Consider the following 20,204-nt stretch of genomic DNA (forward strand, 5'->3'; position numbering starts at 1 on the left):
ATTCTTATATGTATTTAAATTAATCTTCAGATTATTCACAACTGAATGACATTACCAGACTGAAAATTCACAGCTTAAAAAATGTTTTGGCATTTGATGAAGTTATTTGGGCAATAGCAATAGCAAATGAAATATCAAAGAAATACAAAGTTATGAGGAGGGTTACATATCTTGTTTAACCAAATGCAATGGCAGTGCAGAGAAGTTCAGAAATGCGCAATAAATATTCACAGTGTACCCCTTAATCAACTCATTCAAGAATTTCAAATTGTGTTTGAGGCAATTCAATGGCAATATTTGTTTGTTAATGCACTCACCATAAATTGTGAATATGATTTTGATAAAAATAATCTATGTTTAATCCCAAATGGAGCAATTAGTTACTTTCAACCATTCAATAAAACACTGCAAATTTTATTTCATATGAAAATACAATCATTTTATAAAATCTTAACAAAGGAAATATATTAAACAAAATAGCTTTCCTGGGTGTCAATATTTACAACAGTTATGCAGCTATTATTTGGCAATCGACCAACTAATTGAAATAATTTCAGAATAAATTAGCTGTTTCATTATTATACATTGAGATATTTTAATTAAAAGGTCACAAAGGAAATTTTTAATACAAAGCAAAGTTAGATAAAATACAAAAGTATCTTGCAGAATTCACTTCAAATCATATCTGTTGAATCACAAAAAGATGATGCTCAATGTACCAAATGATGGACAATCACTGGTAATGATGGAAAAACATTGTAAAGAATGTATATATCTCAATTATATCTTAAATGAATATTTACTCTGCCTTGGACAATAACAACTGAAAAGTTGTTTTGACAAATTGAAAACTACAATAGCAAAGCTTTAGAAAATCCTCCACTGAGCCAAATCTTGAATAAAAGTTTTTTTCAGGAAATCCTTTAAAGATTTCAGGCTTCTCCAGCTTCAATTAACTGAAGAAGAAAAAAAATGCATCTGGTTGGAGACATGAATAGAAAAGAATCAGAGGGCTATGCACCAAATGCTGGCAAATGGGTCACTAGATTAATTTAGGATATTTGGTTGTCTGGACTGAAGGGTTTGCTTCTGTGCTCTACAACTCTATGACTATTTCTACATAGACAGAATCAATTTCACAAAACTAGGATGAGGCCATTCATCCTTTACAGCCTGTCTTGGGCTGTGGCCTAACTACGCACGTTTCAATGCAAGTTTCAGAAAGATTTCAGCAGCTCTTTTCAAAAAGTGAACATGCTTTCAAACTTTAACAATGTTTCTGAATATATCAATGTAACTATTCTCAATGTTAAAGATCAGCCATTTCAGAATGTCATTTAAACGTAGAGCTTTTCTAACAATAGGTGTGAATTCTGTGTGTCCCAATATCGAGTCAGACTGACATTGTTGTTCGAAAAGCTCTGCATTTAAATGACATTCTTGAAGGTAATTTAAAACAAGTTCTGGGATTAACGTACCAAAGAACAGAAGCCCATTCTAAAATATGAAAGATTTAATCTAAAATTTTTAGTGAAGGACATCTCCATGACCGTGGACTCCTTTGGCTATAAATTCTGTGATCATGACCTTACTGTCCACGACCAGCTGATGAAAGAGCAGCACTCTGAAATGGAGTGATCAGTAACAATGTCTCATTTGGATCACCCAAGGTTAGAAATGGAAGCATATCTCTTCAAGGTTACAGTTTGATTTGCCCTTTCAACGTTCTTCAAATTTAAGGGGTTCCATTGTCGGGTTCAATTCTGATCCATTAAAATCAGTTTCCAGTCTCATCGGAGTGCAGAACCAACTCAACTGACGGAACAAACAAAACAACTTTTCGGTTTGCTTTTTAGATGTGACATCTTCTCTCCGTCCCTCTCTGGTGACCCAACAGGACTATCAGAGCTGGAAGTACAATTCTCGAAATACGATTGCTAACCTACAGTTTTCTTTTAAGGATTTAAAAGCTGCTAGCCTGATCTCACACAAAGCACAACAACAGACTGTTCACCTGTGCCTGCGCAGAGGAGAAATTTCAGGAGGAACAGATCACAAAATAACAACTGTTACCAGTCCCACAACACGTCTTTCCTTGGACAAAGTTAAAAATCTCAACACCAGGTTATAAACCAACAGATTTATTTGGAAACATTAACGTTTGGAGCACCGGTCTTTTATCAGGTTGGTTGTGGAGAATGAGATCATGATCATGGCATTTATAGCCAAAGGAGTCCAGTGTCATGGAGATGTGATATATTAAACAATTTTAGATTAAATCTTTCATCTTTTAGAATGGGTTTCTGCTCTTTGGCATGTTAATTCCAGAACTTGTTTTTAATTACCTTCTCAAGAAAGTCATTCAAATGCACAGCTTTTCTAACAATAGGTGTGAATTCTGTATGGGTCCCAGGGTTGAGTCAGACGGACATTTTTCTTAGAAATGTTGTGCATTTAAATTACATTCTTGAGAAGGTAGTTTTTAGATTAGGGTGTAGGTTTGGCTGGATTGGCTATGCTAAATTACCCTTATTGTTCAGGATATTCAAGGTAGGGTGGATTAGCTATGAGAAATATGAAGTAAGGGGGTGGGTCTGGGTGGCAATGGTGCTAAATGCCTTCTTAACCATCCAGTCTACCAGTTCTTTGCAGGTTGCATAACTATGTATCTGAACCCTCCCAGGTCTCTGTTTTAACGATACAAGTCCTGTCCTTCCTCGTTTTAGTAAAATGCAATCCCTTGCTTTTATTCGTACCTCTCTCATATACGCACACCCTAACATGCTCACAGGATCAGTCCTCAGCAGAGGCCTCATCTTCATTCCTCTACGCTCTCGGATTAATGAGTTCAACACACGGCGTGACATCGAGCAATTCTTCCGCCGCCTTCGCCTCCGAGCCCACTTCTTCAACCAAGACTCTCGCTCACCCTCTGACGACACCTTCTCACGCCTCCAACACACCTCATCCACCTGGACACCCCGTGCTGGCCTCCTACCTGCCCTCAACCTCTTCGTAACCAACTGCCGCCGCGATATTAACCGCCACCTGAACTCCCCCACCCCTCTCACCCTCGGAACGCACAGCCCTCCACTCCCTCCGTTGCAACCCCAACCTCACTATCAAACCGGCAGACAAGGGAGGCGCGGTAGTAGTTTGGTGCACCGACCTTTACACCGCTGAGGCCAAACGCCAGATCGCAGATACCTCCTACTGCCCCCTTGACCATGATCCCACCCCCCACCACCAAACCATCATCTCCCAGAGCATCCATAACCTCACCACCTCGGGGGATCTCCCAATAACCGCCTCCAACCTCATAGTCCCACAACCCCGCACCGCCCGCTTCGACCTCCTGCCCAAAATCCACAAACCTGACTGCCCCGGCCGACCCATTGTCTCCGCCTGCTCCTGCCCCACCGAACTCCTCTCCACAAACTTGACACGGTCCTGTCCCCCTGAGTCCAAGAACTCCCCACCTACGTTCGGGACACCACCCATGCCCTCCACCTCCTCCATGATTTTCGCTTCCCCGGTCCCCAACGCCTTATCTTCACCATGGACGTCCAATCCCTGTCCACCTCCATCCCCCTTCACGAAGGATTCAAAGCCCTCCGCTTCTTCCTTTCCCGCCGTCCCAACCAGTACCCTTCCACTGACACCTTCCTTCGACTGACTGAACCTGAACCTCACCCTGAACAACTTCTCTTTCCAATTCTCCCACTTCCTCCAAACAAAAGGAGTAGCCATGGGCACCCGCATGGGCCCCAGCTATGCCTGCCTCTTCGTAGGATATGTGGAACAGTCCATCTTCCGCAACTACACTGGCCCCACCCCCCACCTTTTCCTCCGCTACATCGATGACTGTATCGGCGCCGCCTCATGCTCCCACGAGGAGGTTGAACAGTTCATCCATTTCACCAACACCTTCCACCCCGACCTCAAATTCACCTGGACAGTCTCAGATTCCTCCCTCCCCTTCCTCGACCTTTCTATTTCTATCTCAGGCGACCGAATCAACACGGACATCTACTACAAACCGACCGACTCCCACAGCTACCTGGACTACACCTCCTCCCACCCTGCCCCCTGTAAAACATCATTCCATTCTCCCAATTCCTTCGACTCCGCCGCATCTGCTCCCAGGAGGGCCAGTTCCAGAAACGTACAACCCAGATGGCCTCCTTCTTCAAGGACCGCAATTTCCCCCCCGACGTGGTCGACGATGCCCTCCACCGCATCTCTTCCACTTCCCGCTCCTCCGCCCTTGAGTCCCGTCCCTCCAACCGCCACCAGGACAGAACCTCACTGGTCCTCACCTACCACCCCACCAATCTCCATGTACAGCGCATCATCCGCCGTCATTTCCGCCACCTCCAAACGGACCTCACCACCAAGAATATATTTCCCTCCCCTCCCCTATCAGCATTCCGTAAAGACCACTCCCTCGTCAGATCCACACCCCCCACTAACCCAACCTCCACTCCCGGCACCTTCCCGTGCAACCGCAGGAGGTGCAAGACTTGCGCCCACAACTCCCCCCTCACCTCCCTCCAAGGCCCCAAAGGAAACTTCCATATCCGCCACAGATTCACCTGCACCTCCACACACATCATCTATTGCATCCTCTGCACCCGATGTGGCCTCCTCTATATTGGGGAGACAGGCCGCCTCCTTGCGGAGCGTTTCAGAGAACACCTCTGGGACACCCGGACCAACCAACCCAACCACCCTGTGGCTCAACACTTCAACTCCCCCTCCCACTCCACCAAGGATATGCAGGTCTTTGGACTCCTCCATCGCCAGACCACAACAACACGACGGTTGGAGGAAGAGCGCCTCATCTTCCACCTCGGAACCCTCCAACCACAAGGGATGAACTCGGATTTCACCAGTTTCCTCATTTCCCCTCCCCACACCTTGTCTCAGTCAAATCCATCGAACTCAGCACCGCCTTCCTAACCGGTAATCTTCTTCCTGACCTCTCCGCCCCCACCCCAGTCTAACCTATCACCCTCACCTTGACCTCTTTCCACCTATCGCATTTCCGACGCCCCTCCCCCAAGTCCCTCCTCCCTACCTTTTATCTTAGCCTGCTGGACAAACTTTCCTCATTCCTGAAGAAGGGCTTATGCCCGAAACGTCGATTCTCCTGTTCCCTGGATGCTGCCTGACCTGCTGCGCTTTTCCAGCAGCACATTTTCAGCTCTAACATGCTCACACACTCACAGACTTATACTCCATCACACTCACTTTACCAAGCATGCACACACTCTTACATGCACTCTCACACACAAACTCACATGCACACACACACAACTCTATGGAGTAAATTTGTATTGGCAGAATTATATTTGCAGATACTTTCAATTTTGCTCACAAAGCGCACAATCTACAGGCAGTCAATCCATGTAATATTTTATATTTTCCTACTTTAAAAACAGAACTAGTCTGATTCAAGATTGGGATACTGACAGACTCGAATCTCACAACTTTAATGTATTGTGTGAGCTGAGATGTCACTTTTTAAAAAATATATAAAACCATAAGTCATCTCAAGAGCATGACTTAGATGTTGTTCTTGGATTTACATATTAATGAACCGAAACCTGCAACCCATTCTAAAAGGCATCAGTTGCATGACACTATGAATTTTGCTATAAGATTTGTGTCTTATGATCCTGCTCCACAGCTGTGGAAGGACCGGCGCTCCGAAAGCTCGTGTTTCCGAATAAATCTGTTGAACTATAACCTGGTCTTGTGTGATTTTTAACTTTATCCACCCCAGTCCAATACTGGCACTGCCACATCGTTTCTAGTGAACACAGCCCATACCTCCCAGTGCTGCCAGTAAACTTTACAATGCCAATGAAACAACACAGTACCTGCACTTCTGAAAAATTTACAATTTCTAATGATACTAGCTACCCATTCACCGCTCCACCCGATACACAACATTGAAAACTTAGTGCAGGAGGCTGAAAGAAATGAACAGCTTTAAAACAAAACACCTCTTGGAGCTCAAAGCTTTCAATGAGAGTCTGAGCCCGCGGTAAGTTCAGGTAATCTTTATTGTGACCCAACTTTGTTAAAGCTTCAGATCCCCCCAGCAAAAAGGTGTAGAAAACGTAGCTGCTTTTTAAACAGCTCAAAGTCAAAGCGCGCATACTTCTCACACCCCCTATCCTACCTCACTTTCTTTACTGTTGGTGATCACCAAGTTGTCCTTTGTAATTGGATCCTTGGTACAGCCATAACCTGGAGGAAGTATTGCCTCACTCAGCAATTTCACCCCACCCTAAAAACGGTTTCATCATCAGATTCTGAACTCCAGATTTCTGACCGAATTCCAATTCCATGATCTGCTGCGGCTGGATTCAAACTCAGGAGTCCCAGGAACTGGGTTGATAGTCCAGTCCCTAATGGCACTCGGTTGTTACTCCTTCAATCATCCTGCGATGGCACATGAACTCGTTGGTGCCTCCGCAGGTGGGAGGAGCGGATGAAGGCCTTCCCACACTCTGTGCAGCCGAAGGGCTTCTCCCCAGTGTGGATCCGCTGGTGGGTCTGGAGATTGGAGGAATCGCTGAACCCCTTCCTGCACTCAGGGCAGCTGAAGGGCCACTCTCCTGTGTGAACCCTCTGGTGTCTCAGCAGGATGGAGGATTTACTGAAGGCCTTCCCGCACTCTGTGCAGGGGAATGGCCTCTCCCCCATATGGATCCGCCGGTGGGTCAGCAGAGTGGTGGAACTGCTGAAGGCCTTCCTGCACTCGGGGCAGCTGAAGGGCTTCTCCCCAGTGTGGAGACGCTGGTGCTACCACAAGTTGCTCACCTGACTAAATCTCTTCCCGCACTTGGGGCAGGTGAACGGCCTCTCCCCCGTGTGGACTCGCTGGTGAGTCAGCAGGTGGGAGGAATTGCTGAAGGCCTTCCCACACTCGGGGCAGCTGTAGGGCCTTTCCCCCGTGTGGACCCGCCAGTGGGTCAGCAGATCAGAGGAATGTCTGAATGCCTTCTTGCACTCGGAGCAAGAAAACGGCCTCTCACCAGTGTGGAGTCGCCTGTGTGTCTGGAGGTTGAAGGAATTGCTGAAGGCTTTCCTGCACTCGGGACACGGGAACGGCCTCTCCCCTGTGTGGATCCGCTGGTGAGTCCGCAGGGCAGAGGCCTGGGTAAAGCCCTTCCCACACTCAGGGCAGCTGAAGGGCCTCTCTCTGGTGTGACTGCGCTGATGAGTTTCCAGGGCAGATGGGACATAGAAGCCTTTCCCGCAGTCACCACACTTCCATGGTTTCTCCACAGGGCGGCATTCCTCAGGTTTTTCCATGGCCGAAGCTTCAGCCGCACACAAACGCATGTAAAGCCCCTTCGCACCGTGATTTCCTCTTAACAGGTGGTATAGCTGTTACACGCTCCACACTCAGTGCACTGCAACAGTAGGTCTCTCATCCAGTCCCGCTGATACTGTCAGACATTGACACCAAAGTGAGGACTGCTGACTCTGGAGAGTCACTGTCAAAAAGCACAGCACTTGAAAATTCACAGCACATCAAGTAGCATCCGAGGAGCAGGAGAGTTGACGTTACAGTTGATTTTGAAACTTCTGTCTTCAGATCTTCAAACGCTGTAAAAAGAGAATATAAAAGTCATCACTGTCAGTGCAGGGTAGAAATTCAGAAGAAGCAATTCTACTTTCTGGAGAACATTCTTTTCTTTTATTATTCCACAAAATTGAAAGCGCCATCCCATTCTCTCTCCCCCCCCTCTGTTCTCACTCCACTTAAACTAATTCTCCTGAAGGTGCTGATTCAGGATCTTACAGGAGCAGAAAAGCAAAAACGTCAAGACTTATCTCTCTGAAACTCCACCTGAAAGTTAATATCTTTCACGTCATTGGCATAATGCTGAGAGTGTGCAGGTCTGATTTGGAAAGCAAAATAAAGTGTGCCAATTCAAGATGAACCTGCAATGCATCTTCTTGAGGAACAACCTCAAGAAATGGTTAATGTCCCCGGGAAGGGGAGCAAAATGAGACACCAAGGTATTAATACCGACACCAGAGAGAGAAACTGAACAGACAGACGTGGCAAACGTTAGTGGAAAGCCAGAGTCCTAGAGATATACACACAGAAACAGACACAGGCACTTCAGTCAAACTCTTCTGTGCTGACCAGATAGCCTAAATTAATCTAGTCACATTTGCCAGCACGTGTTCCCTGGCCCTCTTAACCGTCCGTATTGATACACCCGTCCAAATGCCTTTTAAATGCTGTAATTGTACCAGCCTCCACCACTTTCTCTGGCAGGTCATTCCGTACACACATTCACACCCGCCCAAACCTCGTGAAATAGTTGGCTCCTTAGGTCTCTTTTAAATCTCCACGCCCGCTCCCCCGCCGCCCTCACCCTAAACCAATCACCCTCTAGTTCTGGACTCCCCCACCCCAAGGAAAAGACCATGTCTATTTACCCTATCCATGCTCCTTCTGATTTTATAAAAGTCTATAAGTTACCCCTAAGATTCTGGCGCGGGCTGGGGAAACAGCCCCAACCTATCCTTCCGTCCCTCCTCACCCGGGCAATTAAGACACATACCTGAGTTTGCAGAGTCTGCGCCCTCCCTGGATTCACTCCAGTTGCGACCAGTGAACAGATTTTCTCCCTCTGAGATTGAAGAGTTGCCCAGCGAAAGGGTTTTACTCTGAACCGAGCAGAGCCACTTCCGCGTTGTGACGTCATCGATGGGTCGAGGCGGCGGAGGGAGAGACAGGAAGGGGAGGAGCGAGCAGCGGGGAGGGGGGCGGAGCGACGATCGGGGTCAGGGGCGGGGCCACTGGGTGGAGCGAAAGGCGGGTACAGAGACGGAGCGCGGCCGGGACAGTGGGAGGAGCAAGTGTCGAGCGACGGCCTGCGAGACGGGGCGTGACGAGTCGAAGGGGCGGGGCGAACGGCGGCTCCGCACTGCGCCTGCTCCGGATTGACGGCCCGCACTGCCCTGCGCAGTTTGCAAAAATCCTTTCCCTTCAGAGAATCCGCACAATGTAGAAGCAGGTCACCCGGCCCAATGAGACCACACCGACCCTCCGAAGGGTAACCACCCACATCCATTCCCCTTTCCCCTCCTGCCCGATATTTACCCCCCGAATAGACCTCACCTGCACATACCTGGGCACTATGGGTAATTTAACATGGCAAATCCACCCTAATCTCCACATCCCTGGACCATGTGGGGCAATTTAGCATGGCCAATCCACCCTCACCCTTCACAGATTAACTACTCTCTGGGAAAAACAGCTCCTCCTCATCTCGACCTTAAATCTACTCCCCCTAATTTTATGGCCGAGTCTCATCCGCCAGCAGAAACTACTCGACAGGGCAGGGAGCTGGTGGGCGTGGGTCGGGATGGCATGCTCTTCAGAGGGGTTGAATGGCCTACTTCCACACGGTAGAGATTGAATGATTTACTGCAGTCGCGTTTGCCCCGGATCACAGCACGCAGAACCTCCCACCTTCCACCAAATCAAAAGACAAGTCCCACCCTGCCCTCTCATATGAGTGTTATTTGTCTGCTTAATCGTTTCCAGTGAATACGGCCTAAACCCCGCTGCTGTCAGTAAACTTTAAAATGCTCAGGAAACAATGAGGTATTGAAAACTGTAAGGTTTCTAATGATAACAGTGACTAATTCACTTCTTCTGATGTACAGCAGTGGAAATACGATGCTGGAGGCTGAAAGAAATGAGCAGTTTAAAACAAGAACCCACCTAACCCTTCACTCAGCTCCCCACTCAGCACAATGTACTTACTGCCGGTAAACCTTAAAGCACTTCATCCCCACAGTGCAATGAATTCCCACTTTCCACTAAAATTCTAGATGTACTCATTCACTCAGTTGCTGTCCCACAAATTAAAGATTTCACTGTAATTTGTTCTGTGCAATGAACCAGAATTGATCAGGGACCTCGAAGTGAAGGAGCCATTGGGAAGTAGTGACCATAATACAATAAGCTTCAATCTGCAATTTGAGAAGGAGAGGGTACAATCGGAAGTGACAATATTTCTGTTGAATACAGGGAACTATGGAGCTGTGAGGGAGGAGCTGGCCAAAGTTCAATGGTGCAATACCTTAGCAGGGATGATAGTGGAGGAACAATGGCAGATATTTCTGTGTGTAATGCAGAAGATGCAGGATCAGTTCATTCCAAAAAGGAAGACAGATCCTAGGAGGAGGCAAGGGTGGCCATGGCTGACGAGGGAAGTTAAGAAACATATAAAGTTAAAAGAGAAAAAGTATAATATAGCAAAGATAAGTGGGAAAATGGAGGACTGGGAAGCTTTTAAAGAACAACAGAGGATAACTAAGAAGGAAATACACAGAGAAAAAATGAGGTACGAAGGAAAACTGGTCAAAAACATAAAGGAGGATAGTAAAAGCTTTTTTAGATATGTGAAAGGCAAAAAAAATGGTTAAGACTAAAATTGGGCCCTTGAAGACAGAAACAGGGGAATATATTACGGGGAACAAAAAAATGGCAGAAGAATTGAATTGGTACTTCAGATCTGTGTTCACTGGTGAAGACACAAGCAGTCTCCCTGAGGTAACAGTGGCTGAAGGACCTGAACTTAAGGGAATTTATATTTGCCATAATTTGGTGTTGGAGAGACTGTTAGGTCTGAAGGTTGATAAGTCCCTGGGGCCTGATGGTCTACATCCCAGGGTACTGAAGGAGGTGGCTCGAGAAATCGTGGATGCGTTGGTGATTATTTTCCACAGTTGGATAGATTCGGGATCATTTCCTGCGGATTGGAGGGTGGCTAATGTTGTACCATTTTTTAAGAAAGGTGGGAGAGAGAAAGCAGTAAATTATAGACCAGTTAGTCTGACCTCAGTGGTGGGAAAGATGCTGGAATCTCTTATAAAGAATGAAATTACGACATATCTGGATAGTAGTAACAGGATAGGTCAGAGTCAGCATGGATTTATGAAGGGGAAATCATGCTTGACTAATCTTCTGGAATTTTTTGAGGATGTAACTCTGAAGATGGATGAGGGAGATCCAGTAGATGTAGTGTACCTGGACTTTCAAAAAGCTTTTGATAAGGTCCTACATAGGAGATTAGTGAGCAAAATTAGGGTGCATGGTATTCGGGGCAAAGTACTAACTTGGATTGAAAGTTGGTTGGCTGATAGGAAACAAAGAGTCATGATAAACGGCTCCATTTCGGAATGGCAGGCAGTGACCAGTGGGGTACCGCAGGGATCAGTGCTGGGACCGCAGCTTTTTACAATATATATTAATGATATAGAAGATGGTATTAGTAATAACATTAGCAAATTTGCTGATGATACTAAGCTGGGTGGCAGGGTGAAATGTGAGGAGGATGTTAGGAGATTACAGGGTGACCTGAACAGGTGACGTGAGTGGGCAGATGCATGGCAGATGCAGTTTAATGTGGATAAATGTATGGTTATCCACTTTGGTAGAAAGAACAGGAAGGCATATTACTACTTAAATGCAATCAATTTAGGTAAATGGGCAGTACAGAGAGATCTGGGTGTTCTTGTTCACCAGTCAATGAAGGCAAGCATGCAGGTACAGCAGGTAGTGAAGAAGGCTAATAGCATGCTGGCCTTCATAACAAGAGGGATTGAGTATAGAAGCAAAGAGGTGCTTCTGCAGCTGTACAGGCCCCTGGTGAGACCATACCTGGAGTATTGTGTGCAGTTCTGGTCTCCAAATTTGAGGAAAGACATTCTGGCTATTGAGGGAGTGCTGCGTAGGTTCACGAGGTCAATTCCTGGAATGGCAGGACTACCTTACGCTGAAAGACTGGAGCGACTGGGCTTGTATACCCTTGAGTTTAAAAGACTGAGAGGGGATCTGATTGAGACATATAAGATTATTAAAGGATTGGACACTCTGGAGGCAGGAAACATGCTTACGCTGATGGGTGAGTGCCGAACCAGAGGACACAGCTTAAAAATACGGGGTAGACCATTTAGGACAGAGATGAGGAGAAACCTCTTCACCCAGAGACTGGTGGCTGTGTGGAATGCTCTGCCCCAGAGGGCAGTGGAGGCCCAGTCTCTGGATTCATTTAAGAAAGAGTTGGATAGAACTCTCAAGGATAGTGGAATCAAGGGTTATGGAGATAAGGCAGGAACAGGATACTGATTAAGGATGATGAGCCATGATCATATTGAATGGTGGTGCAGGCTCGAAGGGCAGAATGGCCTACTCCTGCACCTATTGTCTATTGCTCCAAGTAAGGGCAAAACATCTTTGAAAGCTGCTCTGAAAGTGCTCTGACTCTTCTGCTTTCAGTAAAGCTGATTAGAGTTATAAAGCATAGAAGCAGACTCTTCGGCCCAGCTTGTCATGCCAACCAAATATCCTAAATTAACCTAGTCGCATTTGGCCCATATCCCTCTAAATCCTTCCTATTCATGTACCTATCCAGATGCCTTTTAAATGTTGTCATTATCTGGTAGTTTGTTACACACATGTACCATCCTCTGCATGAAAACCTTGCCGGTCACGTCCCTTTTAAATCATTCCCCTCTCACCTCAAAGATATGCCCTCTAGTTTTGGACTCCCCTACCCTGGCAAAAAGTGCTTGAGTATTTACCCTATCCATGCCCCTCATAAACATCTTTTAGATCACCCCCATAGCCTCCAATTCTCCAGGGAAAATACCCCTGGCCTCTTCAGCCTCTCACTGTCGGTCACAAGCATGACAACAGCCTTGTAAATCTTCTCCAACCACTTCCAAAGTTTCACAACCTCTTTGCTATAGCAGGGAGACCAGAACTGAACACAATATTCCAAAAGTGGCCTAAACAATGTCTTATACAGCTGCAAAATGCAACACCTCTCATTTCTCTAAATTAAACTCCATCTGCCACTCCTTGGCCCATTGGCCCACCTGAACAATTCTAATTTATAATGAACTCTCTTTCCTCTCTTATTCCCTAGAAGCTGAAAATCTCCATCCCACATACTCTCTTTCCATTTGCCGAACCTAATCCATGTTGTACCTCATCCTGAAGGGTCTGCTTCATGCTGACTAACAGGCCCACACTCAGGAGAGATCTAATTGAAACACACAGAATACTGAATGGCCTGGACACAGTGGACGTTGGGAAGATGTTTCCGTTGGTAGGAGAGACTCGGACCCGAGGGCACAGCCTCAGAGTAAAGAGAAGGCCTTTTTGAACATAGATAAACATAAAACTGTTCAGCCAGATAGTGGTGAATCTATGGAATTCATTGCCACTGAAGGTTGCAGAGGCTAGGTCACTGAGTACATTTAAGACTAAGACACACGTTCTTGAGTACCAAGGAGATCGAGGGTTATGGAGAGAAAGCAAGAGAATGGGATTGAGAAACCTATGAACCACAATTGAATGGTATGAGCAGACTTGATGGGCTGAATGGCCTACTTTCTGCTCCTATGTCATATAGTCTCTTGCTGTCCTGGACACAGTAAGAGAACTGGGAACAGAATTTGGCCATTTGGTCTTTGGAGCCTGCACCAGCATTGAACAGATCATAACTGGATATGAATCTAACTACATCTGAGTGGATAGGCTGGGACTTTTTCACTGGAGCACAGCAGGTTGCGAGGTGACCTTATAGAGGTTTATAAAATCATGACGGATATAGATGAGGTGAAGGGTGGGTCTTCTTTCTCTCGGCTGGTTTCAAGATTAGGGAGCAAAGTTTGACGGTGAGTGGAGAAAGATTTTAAAAAGACATGAGGGGCACCAGTTTTTAAAAAAAAACACAGCGTGGTTTGTGTGTGGAATAAATGTCCAGAGGAAGGATGCAGGTACTGTAACAACGTTTCAAAGAAATTTGGACAAGTACATGAATAGGAAATATTTGGAGGGATATGGGCCAAACACAGGCAGTTGGGACTAATTTAGATTGAGAACATAGTCAGCATGGACTAGTTGGACTGAAAATGTTCTAAAACCATTTCCTTGCCTTCCCCCATAAACATCCACTTCTTTGTTGTTCAAAAATCAGACGAACTCAGCCTTGAATTACCCCCTAACTGCAGGAAGACATCCCCACTTCTGAACTCAATTCGTCTTGTTAACATAGCACTTGCCTTGCTGATTGCTTGCTGCACCTGTCTGACAACTGGTACTGACTGGTGTGGAATGACGCTGAGCCCCCTTTTGTACATTCACACATCATTCCTGATGAAGGGCTCATGCCCAAAACGTCAACTCTCCTACTCCTTGGATCCTGCCTGACCTGCTGTGCTTTTCCAGTGCCACACGTTTCAACTCTGATCTCCAGCATTTGGAGTCCTCACTTGCTCCACATCCCAATACATTACCATTTAAACAATACACCTCCTTTCTGCTTTTTTATCACAGCAGAGGCTATAATTTTACATTGTGGTACTGCATTTGCCATGTGTTTGCCAATTGTGGACTTCTCTACATCGGGGAGACTTGGGGAACAGTTCACCGAGCTTCGTACCTGGGACCGCAGAGGCTGACCAGACCTCCCAGTTACCAGCCATTTTAATTCCCCTTTCCACTCCCTTTCTGACATAACCATCTTTGGCCTCCTCCCTTACCACAATGAATCAAACTGCAAATTGGAGGAACAACATCCCATCTTCCGCCCGGGCTGCGTAGAGTTGGGAGGACTCAACACTGGGGAACTCAATTTCAAATAAGCTCCCTATCTTTCTAGCTCCTCCTCCTCCTCCCAGCCACCAACCAGATTCCCTCCTCTCATTGATGGGGGCTCTAGGGTGGGGCTTGGGAGAATAGAAAGAGAATGGACGGGTGCTGGGGATAATAGAGAGAGAATAGACGGGGGCTGGGTGGAGCTGCGGAGAACAGAGAGAAAGAATGGACGGGGGAGCAGAGAGTGAGGGAGAGGAGAAGGACTTGGGGGGAGAGAAAGGCCTGCCGGGCTGAGCGTGGGGGACCCAGAGAATGGGGGGGAAGGGTCTGAGAGGGAGAATGTGGGGGTAGTGTGTTGGGGGAGGGGGGGGCAGAAGAGAGAATGGTGTGGGGTGCAGAACGTGAGGAGAGTCAGAGAATGGACGGGGACAGAGGGTGGGTGGAGAGAGAGAATGAGTGGCAAGGAGAGAGTGGGGGCAGTGGAAGAATGGGCAGCAGAGAATTGGTGGAGAGAGAGAATGGACAGGGAACAGAGAGATGGAGAGTGGAGGGTGAGGGAAGAGAGAGAGGATGGATGGGTGGGCAGAGGGTGGGGAGAGGGAAATGGACATGGGGCACTGTGGGTGGCAGGGTGGGAATGGACAGGAGGCGCTGTGGATGGACAGGGAATGCTGAGGGTGGTGGGGAACAGAGAAGAGGTGCTGTGGGTAGCAAGAAGGGAATAAGTGACCTCAAGGACAATTTGTTTATGCAGAGGGTGGTGTGTGTGTGTGTGTGGAACAAGCTGCCAGGGATGTGGTGGAGGTGGGTACAATTACAATATTTAAAAGGCATCTGGGAGGGATATGGGCCAAAGGCTGGAACTTGGGACTGGGTCAGCTTGGGACATCTGGTCAGCATGGATGAGTTGAACCAAAGGATCTGTTTCCGTGCAGTGTGTCTCTAGATGTCTCTAACTCTGTGATTGAAACCAGACCTTTTCACTGATAATCTTCCTGCTGGACTTTTGTAGCGCACCCAGTTTCAGGAGATTTGTGGTGGGTACAAGTGGCACATGTCTCCTATCATGGGAATTCTGGAAAATATAAAGGGGCTGTTAAAAGTACAACTTTGGGAACACTGGGTCTTGTGGAAGCAGGGCATTTGACAAACCTTTTCAGAGAAATTTTCTCCAACTGGTGGACTATAGACAGTTTTCCCACGGAATATTACACAGATATTAAGAATGTTACCTTCTGTAAAACATTTTCCTGAAAAATGCAGAAGAATTCAACTTGCTAACGTGAAACAAATGTTGGAGAGAATGGAAACTGCCAAGATCAAAAGGCTGATGAATGTCAACATTTATCAGATTGTTTCGAGAACAGAAAAACCTGCACTGGAGACACCCTGAAGAGGGTTGTCTCATACCTATTCCTTCAATTAGTTTTATATGTCTTAATTGTTAAGTCATACCTAGCACATGGAAAGATGGCTATTATTTGTGGAGGTCAGTCATCTCGACTTCAGGACAACTCTGCAGGAGTTCATAGTCCGAACCATCTTCATCAATGACCTTCCTCCATCATAAGTTCAGAAGTGGAGATGTTTCAATAATTGCAGATGTTCAGCACTATAAACAACTCCCCACAAACTGAAGCAGTTCAGTTTGAAATGCTACAAGATCTTAACCATATCCAATGGGCTGATGAGTGGCAAGTAACATGAATGCCATGCAAATGTCACAGAATGACTCATCCCCAAAAGAGATAATCTGACCACTGACCTGTGATATCAACAATGTTACTGTCACTAAATACCCCATGATCAACATCCTTGGGGTTTACCATTGAACAGAAACTCAACTAGATGAACCATATATACACAGTGGCTACAAGAGCAGGTCAGAGGCCAGAAATACTGTAGTGAGTAACTCACCTCCTGACTCTCCAAAACCTGTTCCAACTTCGACATGCCACAAGTCAGCAGTGTAATGGAATACTCCCCACTAGCTTGGATGGGGTTGCAGCTTCAACTGTATTTGAAACGCTTCATACCATCCAGGTCAATGTTGCCTGCTTGATTGGTACCATATCCACTGTTCAGAAGCAGTAGTGTGTAGTACCTACAAGATGCACTGCAAAAATTTACCAAAGCACCTTACAAATTGCCTTTCAAACTAACAACCACTTCCATCTGGAAGGACCAGGAAAACAGATACGTGGGAACACAACCTCTTGCAAGTACCCCTCCAAGCCACTCACCATCTTCACTTGGAAATGTTTCTTCAGTGTCACTGGTCCAAATCCTGGAATTCCTTCACTCAAGATGCTGTGGGTCACCGTACAGGGTTTGGACTGCAACGGTTCAAGAAGGCAGCTCACCACCACATTCTCAAGGAGAACCAAATGCTGGCCAGCCAGTGACGCCCATGTACCAGAAGTAGATTTTAATAAATTATTGAAACAGTGTTGGAATCTGCAAACTAAAGAAAATCAACGTTCAGAAGGGTCAGATGGAGTGCATTGATTCGATGCTTATTTTAGAGCAGATAAAAAGCAATTATACTGACACTGAATTGGAACTAGAGTTTAGAGTTAAACACCTGTAGTGTTCCACTCAATGTATAAATCTAAAATCGATGAATGATTTACCCCGACGTGTACTTCATTAAGGAGGAGAAAGTGAGGACTGCAGATGCTGGAGATCAGAGCTGAAAATGTGTTGCTGGAAAAGCGCAGCAGGTCAGGCAGCATCGAAGGAGGAGGAGAATCGACGTTTCGGGTATGAGCCCTTCTTCATTAACTTCAATAACACGTGAATAGGACAGGTAAGAGGGCATATGGGATACTGGATTTCATGACATTAATGGCGCCTTCAGTTCCCACGATCCCATGCGATCGAGAAACCTTCCTATAGGGCCCTGGCTGTGCGCATGCGTGCGGTGAGGCAAAGTTACTGAGTGCGGGAGAGAAATGGCGTCGGCGGCTGAAGGAACAAGAACAGGAGCCGCTGGAAAAGCTGAGCAGGTCCGGCAGCGCCTGTCCAGAGAAATCGAGGAGGCATTTCGGGTCCGGTGATCCTTCTTCAGAACAGGACCAGGTTTCAGAAACATCCCGGGGAGAGGAGACAGTGAGGATTGGGAACCGCGGGAGGAGGGAGACTGGGGAGTTTATAAACTCCGAGGGGGAGGCCTGAGGCCGTGAATAAAACCTCCCCAGGCCCACTTCACCACCGAAGGAGCTCTCGTGTTGCCCGGGTAACAGGGCGCCATCTTTGTAAGGATAAGGCGCATGTTGACTTGGGGCGGGGAGCGCGGGCGGCCATCTTGGTGAGGGCACCATCAGCTGTCATTTCCGGGAGAGAAGTGACAGTTGGTGTCATTCAACTAGAATTTCCTCATTTCACTCTGAGAGACCTGGCCCTGAGCTTGGTCTGTGTGGCCTTAAAACAGGAAAAAGGGAGTGGGAGGGAGAGAGACATCTAGAATGACACGAAGGCGGACTGTGAATTTGAGGTGAATGAATCTGATCATTTGTGGAGCTGGAACAGAAACTGGGTACTTCCAAGATCGCAGTGACCAGGAGAGCATTGATGTGTTGATGTTATTTTCAGTTTGTAGACAGGAGAAAAGAGAACGCCAGGAGTGGAGGAAAGACATGATGAAGATGGATTTGAAATTCAATGCAGGAGGAGGGATAACTTGAGCCAGCACCCAGCCCATATCCCTCCGAACCCTTCCTGTTCACATACCCATCCAGATGCCTTTTAAATGTTGCAATTGCACTAGCCTCCTCCACTTCCTCCAGCAGCTCATTCCATACACTTACCACTCTCTGCATGAAAAAATTGCCGCTTACATCTCCTTTAAATCTTTCCCCTCTCACCCTAAACCTATGTTCTAGAGTTATCAACTACCCCAATCCAGCAAGAAGACTTTGTCTATTTATTCTATCCGTGCATCTCATCATTTTATAAACCTTTATAAGGTCACCCCTCAGCGTCCGACTCTCCACGGAAAACCGCCAGCATGTTTAACTTCTCCCTACAGCTCAAATCTCTCAACCCTGGCATCATCTTTGTAAATCTTTTCTGAATCCTTTCAAGGTTCATACATCCTTCTGATAGGAAGGAGACCAGAATTGCATACAATATTCCAAAAGTGACCTAACCAATGTCCTGTACAGCTGCAACATGACCTCCCAACTCCTGTACTCAATACTCTGACCGATGAAGGAAAGCATACCAAACACCTTCTTCACTATCCTATCTATCTACGACTCTACTTTCAAGGAGCGATGAACCTGCACTCCAAGGTCACTTTGTTCAGTAACACTCCATAGGACCTTACCATTAAACAGTTCTGCTAAGATCAGCCCAAGATTTTCCAATTGCATGACCTCAGACCATAGTTTGGGGTGTGGGTTACCAGCACAGGGATTTGTAAACGCATAATCCCATCAGTTTCCCCAACACCACTTCCCCACAACTGCTCATTTCCTTCAGTTCTGCTCTCATTGGACCATGTGTTCCCCAACATGGGATGTTACCTGTGTTTTGATAGAAGCAACATATGTGGTTAATTGGTCTGCCATCTCTTTGTTCCACCTGAGAACTTTGCCTGTTCTCATTGTTATTGTTTTCTCTAATTTTATTTTCCTCTTCACATACCCCATTTTCCCCTTTTGACCAATCCTTTTGTTGAAACCTGAACTGCTCCCAGTCTTCAGATCTGCTACTTTATTTTGAGCCAATTTGTACGCCACTCCTTTGGATCTCGTCCTATCCATCATGTCCCTTGTTAGCCGTGGCTGTGTCACCTTCTGTGTTTTATTTTTTCAGACAGGAATGGACAACTGTTGCAGTTCCTCCAGGTGCTCTTTCAATGTTTGTCATTTCTTTCAAAAATGTTCCTTCATTTGTTGTGGCCTGTTTGTGCCGCTGCCATTGTAATTTCCTTGCTTTAGATTTAAGTCCCCAGTCTCAGAATCACCTCTGTTCCTCTCCATTTTAATGGAAAGTTCTCTCACTCAGTTCTTCACTCTTCCGCAAGAGGCCTCTTACAGCTACATTGCCAATTATTCCCTTCTCATGAAGAAATTAATATTTTGGAATTAAATTGCCATTGTTCAGCAGAACCATAGCCACTTTTGGAAGGTTGTGTGCAGTTCTGGTCTCACTCCTATCAGAAGGATGTTGTGAAACTTGAAAGGGTTCAGAAAAGATTTACAAGGATGTTGCCAGGGTTGGAGGGTTTGAGTGATAGGGAGAGGCCAAACAGACTGGGGCTGTTTCCCCTTGCGCGCTGGAGGCTGAAGTTGATAAAATCATGAGAGGCATGGATGGGGTAAATAGTGAAGGTCTTTTCCTTGAGATGGGATACTCCAGAATGTAAGGGTAATAGGTTCAGGGTGGGCAGGTGGGTGGGGAAGGGAAGGTTTAAAAGGGACGTAAGGGGCAAAGTTTTCATTCAGAGGGCGGTGTGTGTCAGGAATGAGCTGCCAGAGGAAATGGTGGAGGCTGGTGCAATCACAACATTTAAAAGGTATCCAGATGGGTATATGAATAG

At 46.4% G+C, this 20,204-nt stretch overlaps 1 protein-coding gene across 1 annotated transcript; it reads right to left on the reverse strand.

Annotated features, from left to right (window-relative positions):
• Nucleotides 1-5,057: 5,057 nt before the first annotated feature.
• LOC148143879 (uncharacterized) lies at nucleotides 5,058-8,724 on the reverse strand. Its single transcript, XM_087974518.1, has 2 exons — nucleotides 8,598-8,724; nucleotides 5,058-7,626 (listed from the first exon to the last, which is right to left on the reverse strand). The coding sequence occupies exon 2, from the start codon at nucleotides 7,357-7,359 to the stop codon at nucleotides 6,817-6,819; it is 543 nt and encodes a 180-aa protein (XP_087830644.1). The 5' UTR covers nucleotides 7,360-7,626; nucleotides 8,598-8,724; the 3' UTR covers nucleotides 5,058-6,816.
• Between the last annotated feature and the right edge of the window lie 11,480 nt (nucleotides 8,725-20,204).

Source organism: Chiloscyllium plagiosum, unplaced genomic scaffold (assembly GCF_037043375.1).
Source record: "Chiloscyllium plagiosum isolate Xiang-an unplaced genomic scaffold, Cpla_swu_hap1 HiC_scaffold_27, whole genome shotgun sequence".
Taxonomy (NCBI): Eukaryota; Metazoa; Chordata; class Chondrichthyes; order Orectolobiformes; family Hemiscylliidae; genus Chiloscyllium; species Chiloscyllium plagiosum.